Source organism: Poecilia mexicana, unplaced genomic scaffold, assembly GCF_051168715.1.
Source record: "Poecilia mexicana isolate PSO_F unplaced genomic scaffold, ASM5116871v1 scaffold_2, whole genome shotgun sequence".
Classification (NCBI taxonomy): domain Eukaryota; kingdom Metazoa; phylum Chordata; class Actinopteri; order Cyprinodontiformes; family Poeciliidae; genus Poecilia; species Poecilia mexicana.
In genome coordinates, this window is record NW_028263371.1 from 49253822 (window position 1) to 49266445 (window position 12624).

Genomic DNA, 12624 nt, shown 5'->3' on the forward strand with positions numbered 1-12624 from the left:
GATGGAGAGTTTGGAGAGGAATGAAAATATGTGCATACCACACTTTTCAAATTTTGATTTACAAAAGCGAGAAAGGAAAACTGTATTGTTTTAGTCCCTCTTCATGTTTATGCAGCATCTGTTGTTGGTCTAACACGCCGGACATTTATGATCATTTATGTTTGTGGTTGTAATATATAGAAAAGATAAACAATGGTCATAATCCCTTTTGCAAGGCAGAGGATTTCAGGATGATTATAGCCTACAGCACCTGAATTGTTGATGTCATTACAGGTGCCATTGACCAGAACTTTTCCCTCTGGACAGACACATCGGGCCCCGGTTGGGTTTAGCAGACACATGAAATCACAAGACATCCTCAAGCAGGGATTTGATGCTGTGGAGAGAAAAGACAAAAAGATGTCCTTTAAAAAGAGCTAACAGAGTAATTTATTAAGTTTGGCCTGTAATTATAACTACTTGTTTGTTTGAGGAAAGTATGGCTCTTTTTTTTTTTTCCTAAAATGAAGCAATTAATTCAAAGTGCTTCAATGTTTGGTTTGAAGAAAGGATTTTTTTCTTCAAGCAAGGAGAGGTGCTGGGCTAAATTATGTATGCGTAGGACTTCACACTGAAACATCAACAACTTTGAAATGTGAAAACAATTTCCTTTCATCAGGTTGATTTGTAGATTTTTCAAGTGCTCCTCTTAGTTCCGCCTACAGCCAAAAAAAAAAACAACAACAACAAAAAAAAACCCGACATAATGGAAGCATTCCTTAAAGATCCAGAATAAATTCCACCAAAATTTCAAAATGTATTCATTAAAGGTACGTGGTAAACCGATTTGAAAGCTGAGGCAAGAGGAAGGGAATCAAACATGTCCAAACTACATTCATCATGCAGACAACGTTAAAACTCTCAAACCACTTTATATTCAGATCTCGATCTGAAGTTGTGGCATCAAATTTTCTCTCTTTCTAACAGCTACGACAACAATACAGTAAGCAAACCATAAGTATGCTAACACTGAGGGCACAGAGCAATGATGAAAGAAGCGTTTCCTATTTAAATTGTTGTTAGGAGGTTTTTGCTGAAGATATCAAGGCTTTACTTCACAGCTCAGTGCAACCTGAGTGCATCCTCTGCCCACAGACTTGCACATTTCGCACTACATGGCTGGCCTAATGAGTCTCTGGGGAGTGGAGGAGCTGCCCTGTAAGAGGAAAACTGACCAAGACTGAGCTCTCTTACGTTCTTCAACCATTAACACCAAAGATGTAACAAATACCAGACACGGGTTTACCGCATGAAGTAAGTGAGAGGAAGGACAAGGCTGTATTGATTGGCTGCATACCAAAGTTTCAAGATTTTAGGCTTCATATATGTAACAAAATATTGTATTTGACTCAAGTTCAATCAATAATTGCAACAAAAAAAAAAAAAAAACATGGTTTAAGCCTCATCAAATCAAAATACACTTTCAGATTTGGAAAAGGGAAAGATTGTGTAGAAAACTAGGTCTTGCTGTTGGAGTAGAGATAAAAAAAAGTTGAATAAAGATGATTTTCTTTGCATGATGTCCTGGCAAAATAGCCTTAAAATATATTGAAAAACAAATGTAAACTGACACAGTGTCAAAATTATACAATTATACATTATAGGATTTAATTATACATAGTTAAAATCTAAACTTTTCATACATCTGGTAGGTTTAGATTTCAAATTATTTTAATTCAAACCAACATTTAATTTAATCAGACAGAAAATGAGACATAAAATATATTCCGTAACATTAAGACATTCATTTACATTTTATAAAGAAATGGCTGGTCGAAAATTATTTATTCTATTCTCGATAATCAGTGGAATATTCTTTTTTCTTAATTTCAGCAATCAAGACACTTCTTATAATTACTAAACATCTTTTTTTATGTTTGAAGTTGGAAGGTCTCTTTGCCACCACAATCTGCACTTCAACCACACTTTTTCTCGCCATCAGCAAACCTCTGCCACAATTCTGACTCGATTTTTGACAGTTCTTTCAGGCAGACTTGGCTGAGTTCATTTGGACTAGTTGATGCCCTGTCACGAACCCAGCTTGTGATCATAGTTCACAAATGTTCAGAACTGTTAAGGTCAGGGGTTTCCCTAAAGCTCAACGTTAGTCTGCTTTATTAATTCAATAACAACTTTTGACATATGTTTGGGATCATTTCCAGGTGGAACACTTAGCTTAACTTTCCATCATCTAACACAAACTGTTAGATGATGGATAGAACACAAACTCAGATGAAGGAAAATACTTTAGAATGATCAGGAACAATCCTGAAACCACTAAGGCTTAAAAATATCACGACCAAGAAACTGCTGGAACACCAGTTTCAAGATAAATATGGGCCTAAATGACAGAAAGTATATTTGGAGAAGTGTGGCTGAGTATTTAAAGTTTACCAATGGAATACTGTGAAGCACGGGGAAGGCAGTGTGATGAATATGTCCATTACTCTGCTGCCAAATGGTACTGGTGCATTGCACTTAGCGACTAAAATAAAGTCTTTAACTTTATGTTAGATCAACAGCGATTGGTAGAAACTTGAAGATTATTAGGTGCTTCAACAGGTGGTCAGAACCACAAAGAAAGTTTTAGCATTAATAAAGCAATATGGAAAGCCCCGGTCTCAACTATACAGAAAATGTCCACTATTCTGTCTCTGTGCAGGCAATTTACATTATTTCTACCAATTCTGCTAGAGGATCGATCAAGCTAGAGCGTTTCTACAATATGTGGTCATGGTGCAACTTGCTAGTGGACATTAGACAACAATATTGGTAAGAGTTTATATATTCTATCGAATGTAGATGAGAGAAAACCCACAATAAATAATGTGTAAATGAATACTTAGATGAAGGGTTGATTAACAAGCAGAAGAACATAGTCTGTATTTTAAAATCTGTGAGATATTCTGGTTTTTATTCAACTTTAATCTATCTGCAGGTATTTCATTTATATACAGTTATCTATTTTTTTTTCTTTTTTAAGATATTTTTACATTAAATGCGGTATGTTCTGTTATTCTGCTGCTGTAACAAGTGAAGTTCCCCACTGTGGGAATGATAAAGGACTACTCTGTTTGAATCAGGAGGACTTACCGTCTTGCTGTTTGTAACGGTGGGAGACAAAAACATTGGTGGGCCTCTCCACCCCCAAATAGAGAATCTCCACCGCCTGTTTGCCGTACTTGTGAATCTTGAAGAGCTCATGTTTTAGTCCAGTTCCATAGATGTAGTCCTCAAATAAATCAATTCTGTATGGCTGAGAAATTCCTGAAGATACAGCAGTGAAAATGAAATTCAGAATACCGAGGATGCAGAATGTTTGTACCCTGCGACTCAGAAAGTAAAAGAAACAATGTTTGTGGAGGGCAGATTGATCTTAATACAACCTAGCCTTCAGAGACACACCGGCAATACTGCTGCAATTATTTGATAAGAAGTTGTGCTGCACGAATACCGTGGCTTTAAATGAAAAAAACAAAAACAAAACAAAAACAAAATACTTGTACTTTGTTTTTTTTTTTTTTCTTTGGGGTTTACCGTGTCTGTCGCTGATTGTCACAAGGGGGTCCGAGCCATCCAATCTCATGCTCCCTATCTGTGAGAGCTCAGGATCAGCCCAGTAAATACGCTGGTTGAAGTAATCAATTGCCAGCCCTGTGGGAGGATGAAGGTAAGCAATTTATTTACCTGACAAATTAAACTGAAATCATTGAAAAATCCCTCAACGCAGGAGACCTTCAGGTCAAGAAAGTCAGATTAGTTGTAGAAGGAGAAGCTTTGTATTTTAAAACCCAATCTTTGTGCTTGTATAGAACATTTCAGCTGTGAACTGAGGTTTCATGGTGGATTTTGGCCATTAAAATTCTTTCACTTTCTCTCAAAACTCCAACTAGAAAACCGAGGACGCCGCTTAGGCATGTAAATGAATCTTTGTTTTTTCCTTTCAGCTCTCCAATGATGAATTTCTCTCCTTGTGACCGAGACAGAGCATTGGTCTCTTGTATTAAAGGAGGCCAAAGCAGCTTTTCAAAACTAGATCAGCACTAAGTGGCTCCCTCTAGACCTTCAGACACAAACTGAGTGGCTGTTAACTACTCCTTACTTGCTCTTTGTTTTATACTGACTTCAGTGGTGATGTTAATATATATATATATATATATATATATATATATATATATATATATATATATATATATATATATATATATATATATATATATATAAAGTCATCGTACATATCACAATGATTCTACACAATACATGGAATTAAGATCAATTTGTTTCCAGTAGGAAACATGTGTCTTGAAGTTCACTTTTTGAAAGGAATGCACAAATAAAATAACTTTTCTATAGTTCTAATTTATTGAAATGCATATGGAAGTAGCTGAAATTAGAAAAGTAGTTATTGAGGGTCTCTGCTGAATTGAAGGAAGCAATAAATGCAGACTGCATGTTGGGCTGGCCAACAACACTCAATTACAAAAGCATTATGCTAAGTTGTTTGTGTTGCAGCATTTTGTAGATGTTTTTTTTCCACGGTATGCCCTTTGAATACAGATTTTAAAAGAAAAACTTTGAGAAAGAAACATCTCTTCCTCCTATGAAGAGTAATTTCAAAGCTTTTTTGGCATTAGGACTCACTTAGACTTGGAAACTGCAAATAAAACAATAAATATTCCCAAGGCTTTTTACACTTCTTTACCAGAGAAACCAATAAATGCTAAAGAGTCTGATTTTACAATGAACTAGAAAATACAGAAACATGTGTACTTTATTGATTAAAGTGTTTTTTGTTCACCTTGGTATAATTATGTTTCATATAATTGCTATGGTAGGAATACCTATTTTCACACGCCTGTTTGCAAAGAGGCACCTATTTATCAACGTCTCACAAAAAGGTGCTACTGGTTCAGCTTCAATAGTATCAAAAGGAAGCCTTGCAAATATGACAAGTTAATTAGTTGAAACGCACCACTACACATCTAGTATACATTAAATGTATCTTTAGTAGAAACTTTGGTACAATAAATCGTATATAAAAAAACGGTATGACAATTCAAAGGTAAACAAAAGAGTCCTTTGTGTGTTTTCATTTTCTATCATGCACCACAGAAGGCCACACTGCTTGTATAATCAAAAAGGAATTCATTTTACATGCGCGCATAATCAGTCCCAAAGATGGACTCACAGCATAGGAAAAACACACACTGATAATGCGCCTTTTTCAGTTTTCCAGACATCTCCACCGAATGACACCAAGGTAATAAAAAGGTACCATAGAGAGAGAAAAAAAAACATACAGAAATAATAAAAGCAGATATACCTACCAGTGGGTCTCCGAAGATTTTTCTCCAAGAGAACTCTGCGTAATGATCCATCCATGGCTGATTCCTCTATTTGAGAGTGATCGCCAATAACACTCCAGTACATCATTCTGCAAGAAACCATGCAAATAACAGTGCAGGATTCAACATGAATAAAAAATAAATACGACATACAAAAAAAAATATGCGTTAATGTAGCCCGATAACACATGCATAGCACTTTATACGCATAGGGGCCAATTTTATAAATTCCTGCCACAGCCTTCTTTCTCAAGAGTTCTAGTATTTTTTGAATCTTGTACTGTTGTAGCAACAAACATATTTACAGCCAAATGCAAAGTAAGATAATGGAATGAGAAAGATTAAAATTGTACAGCTATCACTTAAAATGTAGTTATGGTACCTACATACCATGACTATGGGATGCAAGTATATAATTACACAAATGGTAGTAAAAGTTTACATTTTTTCAAAAACATTGCTCCTACATGGTATTAAAAAGAAAAGTCCAAAAATGTTTAAATATGGAATTCATATTATAATTTTAATAATCCGATTCATTCCACAAAGCTATAAGAATAATGCATTTTAAGGAGTGTGATCAAGAAAAAAAGAGTGTCTGAGTACACAACTCACCCCCTGGCTGGGTTTACAGTAATGGCATATGGCTCTCCTGCTATGTCAGTAATCAAGCGAGTGCAATTTGGTCCCTTAAGTTGGCCCACATTTATGGAATATCGTAATTTAGTCCAGTGGGCTGTGTAATAGCTGAACCAGTGCATCCGGGAGTGATCAGTCCAATAAATGTTTCCCGTGATCCAGTCAGCAGAAATGTCTCTAGGACGACGGAAATCTGAACACTGCAATGCATAAAAAGCAGGTTCTCTTATTCAAATCCTGTGCGTGCATCATCTAAACTTGTCACATAAAAGGCAACGCAGTAAAACATCACGAAACACACAGTTTATAAACTCAGACAACTCATGAAGCAATAGCAGTTTTTGATAGATGGACAAATAAAGGCACTGGAAGCACTTACAATGTTCTTAACATTTGCTTTTGTTTGGCCTCTTTCAAGAGTGTCCTTGTAAAAGATCCCACCAGGGTTAAACTGGGTAGCCCATATAAACTTTTGCTGATGAAACAGAACATCCATCCCGATAATGCGAGCATTGTCCTCAATGTGAGTGAGCAGTTTATGTCCCTGGCTCTGGTTATATGGATACACAAAGCTTCGGATTTCAGTGTCGTTGGCTATGTAAAGCACTCTGTCATCTTGTCCTGCAAAGACAGTCGTTAATTTGAGAAAAAAAAAAAGAAGGAAATGAAAGCTTGTATAAATGATTAACATCCGACCCTGTGCAGTTTAAGCATGATACATAAAAATAGATCAAACAAATGTAAGCCGAGCCTGAAACTGGAACACATTTCGATAGTATTCATACCTTTAACAACACAGTTGCCGTTCATCTCCTTATAGTTCCGATCGCACGTACATTTAAAGGATCCCTTAGCGTTTGTGCAGTAATGAGGACATGTGTCAAACTGGAGACACTCATTTATCTCTGGAAAACAAGGGAGAGAGATGTAACATCATTACAAATCTATATGTTTCCGTGTCACTGAAACAAAGTGCGGAGTTAAAACATGTAAAGGCCAACAACTTTAATTTTCTTTGCCCTGCACATTTCATACGAGGTGAAAAGTGTTTCATCTGTTCCTGGGAAGTTCAAGTAACTTGTGACACATGCAGAACAACATAATTTTTCTGAGTACATTTCAAACGTTTTTATGCCTTTCTATTATTTTTCCTCTAAAAACCACTATTTGGCTTATGTTGGTTTATCTGCCCTAGAAAGGGTAACAATGTTCTTTTTAAATTTAAATTATTTCTCTTTATCTTCACTCATGGTGTTGAAGAGGATAACTATCTTTGCAGTTGAGCTAATACATCTATTTATTTGAAATGAGATTTTAAATTGAAAATGTTGCTCATTTAATCAATATTGCATTTGATTAAAATGCAATTAATTGTGATTCTTTAATTACAGACTCTGAAATTAACTCCAATAAAAATGTAATCATGTCCCACCACTAATTACTCCTTTTTGTTGATAATAAACAGACCTCTCTGATGATGAGTCGTCTACCAAACCATTGGAACAAGACAATAAAAAGTACAGAGAAAAGTAGTTTTAGAGATTTTTGTTCATAAAATTCATTCATCCATTACTTGTCTAAACCCCCTTGCTATGAAATTCCCCATAATTTTAACCTTTAAAAGCCTACAAGTCTAAAATTAGCAAAAGTTTTAGCGAATATGCATCCCACCATTTCCTTGCATAACAAACTAACACAGAAATACTCATACGTTACCTTCACACTGGCCCGTCTTTTGGTTCCTCTTGAAACCAGGTTTGCACTGACATATCGCATTAGCATTTGTTTGGTTGCAAATTGCATCCTCCCCACATGGATTTGTTTTCTTTCCGCACACATCTCCACTGGAAACTACAAATAAATACAGGCCTTTGATTATGCCTCTGAATCTCAGTTGACTGCTGGGGTTTTCCTTTGATGTGCAACAGCTAAGAGTGCATCCTAATCACTCACACAGAACACAACACACCTCAAACATTTATTATCACAAACAACAAAACCTTGCATCTCAAATGAGAAGATTGCTGTTCTTCGCGATAACCTCACAGGGAGCCAACGCTGCATCTCTTGCAGGAGCTTCAATGATATCTTTGCGAAAGTTACCAGCTGGTGTTCTTACATGACTTGCAGTCCTGCTCGTCTGAGCCGCCGTCGCCGCAGTCGTTGAAGAGGTCACACTGAAGCTGCATCGGGATGCAACGTTGATTACTGCAGGTGAACTCTGTCTTGCCACAAGGCCGAGGCCTTCCAGCTACCACTTCTGCTTTGAGAAAAAAAAAAAAGTAAAGAAAACAAAGAAAAGTAAATGTAAATCTTTTTTGTAAATATGGAATTAAACAACTGAAGAGTTAATACAATTGCATTAACTCGGTTGTAACTGTCAGAGGCAGGTCAAACACTGGAACATTGATTCAACTCATTCTTTCCAAACTGTTTATGTCAAAAAGGGACAAAAATGTTTCGATATAAACCTGTTTACTTTTTAGTTCTCTGTTGTTTATTTTTTGGAAAATAATAAGATACTCGAGCTACTTCAACGTGGAAAAATCTAACAGAGTGATTAAATGGTTCTATTCATTGAGGGGCAAGTTCTCTGAACTATTTGTTTATACCAAGTGAGTATAAATCTGAGCTTGTTCATGTTTTTAATTCTGAAAAAGAAAGAAAGGTAGACCTGCCCTTTTCAAAAGCTCTGCAACAAACTTGTACCTGCTGTTTGTCAAAGTAACTAAGTGAAATAATAAGTAAAACTAACAAATGATCATTGGCATGTGTTTCTTTGTTAATTTTAACATATTTTATTTATGAAGGTCAATTTAAGTTTTAAAAAATATAACATTTGGTAGTATATATATATGCATGTTTTGTCTGAATGCGTTTAGTGAAATCTGCTTTTGAATCCAGTGCAAATTTTAGATACAAAACAGTTGAAAAAAATGGAGCAGTTTGGACTGCTTCGTAAGTTTCCTCTTGGAAACACATCACACAATTATTGCCATTGCAAAGCAGAATTAGGCACACTTTCTTTCTTGTTTTTGTTCATTGCAATTTTCTTTTCGCTATTTTGAGCTGACGTCCAAAACAAATTCAAAGTTAGTGTTTCAAGACCTTCTTAGCAAGTTTGTGCTTACCTAAGGCATAGACATGCAAGCAAATAATATTCCTCCATGTGTTCTGCTTTTCTCAGCAACACCATTTCTAGCACAGGTTAAAGCCGGTGATAATAAACAGAATTATTTAAGTCATGTCTAGGCTTCAATATTTAACACAAGTCCACAGCAAATTTGGAATTGTTTTGATAAGTCATTCATTCGATATATTTGCTCCTTATATACCTGCTAGAATTCAACCTGAACTCATCTTTATACCATCACCTCAAAAAAAAAAAGAAAAAGGAAATATGTAGTATCTTGTCCCACTGAGATAGGACAGAACCACTGTTTATGGTTTAGGATACAAATTTCATCCACGTGTTTGATGTGTGACTGGTTAAGTTTTCAGCTAGCTAACCATTTGCCAACCATAAAGTTTTTCATGATCTGACAAAGCACATAAAATGTTTTATTCTATGGATTATCTTAAAACTTTCTGGGAGTGCATAGCTTGTTTCATACTATTGAGCAGTGGGAATATCATCGATCACTACACAATTAGAGTATTGGCATATGTCAGTGTGAACAAAGTTCAGGGCTGTTCAACTAAAAACACAAACTGAAAGAGTGCAGTGTGGGATTTAGAGTGTTGCACTTCTTCCTTGCTCACAAAGGTATTTTCTCAGAAGTTACTGTTATTGGCTTTGGAGTTCTGATGTTTGCTTGATGCCGTTGCTCAGCTTCACTGCACACTAAATTGAAATCCTCACTTGATCCAAAGCATTCAGCACTGCACTCCCAGCAGCTGAGTGAATCTCATACAGCAGAGCTTATAAAGCAGTCAATCGATTAAATGTTAAACACAGGAGAAAAAGATGAGCAGCCTGTCCGCATCGTTCTTGATGGTAATGTAAGATATATGGACAAAGCAGTGGGTGACGTGAGTTTCAACTGTAGGCTGCATGAACTCCAAGCACTGCACCATATATACATAGACAAACTGTCCAAGTGAGGGCCATTGATTGTAATAACTTTAATGCGCTTAGAGACGGATGGCTTATTGGCAAAGACTAAAATTTGTATAACTTGGATTGACTGCAGTACAAAAATATTGACTGTCACATCCCCACAGCAAATGACAGTTAATGTGTCAATTTTCAGTTTAAAGAATGTACACAATCACATCTTTTCTGCAGCTAGTCGAGAAAGAGGTTATTATCTTAGCGGCAGGTAAAATTGCGGTTTGATTTTCATCTTCCCATTTTTTTCTGTGTATTGTAAAAAAAAAATAAAAAATGTATGTTTGGCACTCTCCAACAATGTGAGAATGAAAAGGAAAGGAGCATAATGAAGTGATGGGGAGGAGGATGATGGGATTAAGATGAAATTGAGGAGATGGATAGATGGAAGAGGCAATACAATGGTGAGAGGTAATGGACTGAGGTAAGAGATGGATGAGGGTCTCAATGGAATCAGAGAGAAAGATGAATGAAAGACGAGAGAAACAAGAGAATGATGGAAAACAGGAGCTATTTCTCCTTTTTTTTTTCTCTCTGTGAGAATTTACAGACAGCTTGTGCTGAGGAAAGATATCAGGACACCAGAAAAGGGAGAATCAAAGCGTTCGGAAACATTAAAATGGGTATTTTCACTTTGACATCAAAAAGGGACACAAAAGCTAAAACTATTTTGCACATTTTTTCCCTAACATTGAAATGAAAAAAAAAGAAAAAAAAGAAGAAATAATAAATAAAAAGCCACAAATCTGAACATACAGTAAGTGGAAACAATATCTGCTTCAATGTTTATCAACTACCGAGTGTTCATACATTTTCTACATAAACAACCTTTTTGCAGAATCAAATGTTTGCTTCCTACCGCATTCTTCTTCATCCGAATTGTCGCCGCAGTCATCCACTTTGTTGCAGACTTGGTCCATGCGCAGACACACATGATCGTTTCTACAGCGGAAAGGCCTCGTAGGTGGGCAAGGAAGCTTAGCTGGAGGCCAAAAGATGCAAAAGCAAATTAATTTACTGTTGGGATTAAAGAGAGGCAGCAACATCTTTTCTCTAGGAGTACAGAGAAGTAAATAAAATTGCATCAGGTGGCTTTTAGGTGCTATCTTGTGAGGGGTATTTTAAACTTACCACACATTTCTGCATCTTCATCAGAGTTATCGCCACAGTCATCCTTGCCATCACATACCCATGTGTGGAGCTTACATAAGGTGTTATTACAGATGAATTCATCGGCTCGACAGAAAAGTGTTCCTGCAGTCACATAAAGTTTCCAAAATTTTTAGCACAGCAAGTTAGGTAAAAAAAGTACATTTATAGATATCATGGAGTATCTCACCTTATTAAATCAAAAGGCTAAAACTCTTTCTGTATTGAATCTTTAGCTACATTTTCATCTGTATTATGTTTGATATCTATTCATCTCCTGTGCTTTTGCAAATGTCATATTACTGGATTTACTTTGACCTTCTAATATTAGATGTTAATTTGTTTTGCACAATTTATTTTATAAATGCTGCAGCTTTTAGCATAAGCTTTTATATTCACAATAACATTCCAGTCAGATATGATTGTTCCTTTTTATTCTTGAGTGGACTGAAAATACAAATTCTTCTACTTTTGAAAAACAAAAACTGGGTTTACGAGCTTGATTTTTTGTGTGTGACTTTGATAAACCACACAGGGTCAGAAATATACATACAGCCTAAAAAAACACACATATCTACTGACCCATATATAACCCTTTCTTACAGGGAAAGTTAGATATGGCTTTTATAAGAGGCTTTTAGACCAAATGGGTGGGTATGTATATATCTAAGGCTTTGTTTCTAAATGTGAGCCTGTCTGAATTGAATAAAAACAGATTCCCAGAATTGTATTTTTTGAAGTTCTCTATAAAATAATAATTTCATCCTGGAAAAAGAAAGCATCAAATACATTATAAAAAAAAAATAAATAAATAAATAAATCATGTCTATTATGAGTATACCTAACCTTCTACCTGGAACTATATGATATAACATATTGCGGTATTATTTAAGTGTTTCCTTCTTTTTACCATGGTTGCAGTTTTCTTCATCGCTGTGATCCATGCAGTCCAACACGTCATCACATCGCCAGCGTCGAGGGATGCAGTGAGCGCGATTCAGGCACAGAAATTCATCCTCTCTGCACTCCTTCACACAACCAATCTGTCCAAGAACAACAAAACACAAAACCCTCAAGTAGCAACCATGAAAAATAGACTCTTTACACAGTAATCTGTTGAAGCACTATTCACAATAAACACACATTGGTGTGTGATGCCTTTAATTCCTGGAAACGTGTGAAGCTGTACTGACCTCATCTGAGCCATCAAGGCAGTTGTCATGTCCATCACACCGCAGGCTGGCTGACACACACCCTCCACTGGCACACACATACTCATTTACAGAGCAAGATGGGCCCACTGGAAGAAAAAGCGGAAGATATTATTTACGGAAGATGCAG

The 12624-nt window shown here is 36.1% G+C and overlaps 1 protein-coding gene across 1 annotated transcript in view; it reads right to left on the bottom strand.

The window, feature by feature from the left end:
- Window positions 1-12624, bottom strand: part of lrp1bb (low density lipoprotein receptor-related protein 1Bb) — a 318836-nt gene that overhangs the window by 24404 nt on the left and 281808 nt on the right. Inside the window, exons 70-82 of the mRNA XM_088002164.1 lie at window positions 12477-12583; window positions 12194-12326; window positions 11266-11388; window positions 10994-11116; window positions 8143-8283; window positions 7740-7874; window positions 6809-6928; window positions 6403-6644; window positions 6000-6223; window positions 5367-5473; window positions 3577-3693; window positions 3133-3306; window positions 251-376 (exon numbers count right to left, since the gene is read on the bottom strand). Of these exons, the coding sequence (XP_087858290.1) occupies window positions 251-376; window positions 3133-3306; window positions 3577-3693; window positions 5367-5473; window positions 6000-6223; window positions 6403-6644; window positions 6809-6928; window positions 7740-7874; window positions 8143-8283; window positions 10994-11116; window positions 11266-11388; window positions 12194-12326; window positions 12477-12583 (1872 nt within the window). The remainder of the gene's footprint in view (window positions 1-250; window positions 377-3132; window positions 3307-3576; window positions 3694-5366; window positions 5474-5999; window positions 6224-6402; window positions 6645-6808; window positions 6929-7739; window positions 7875-8142; window positions 8284-10993; window positions 11117-11265; window positions 11389-12193; window positions 12327-12476; window positions 12584-12624) is intronic.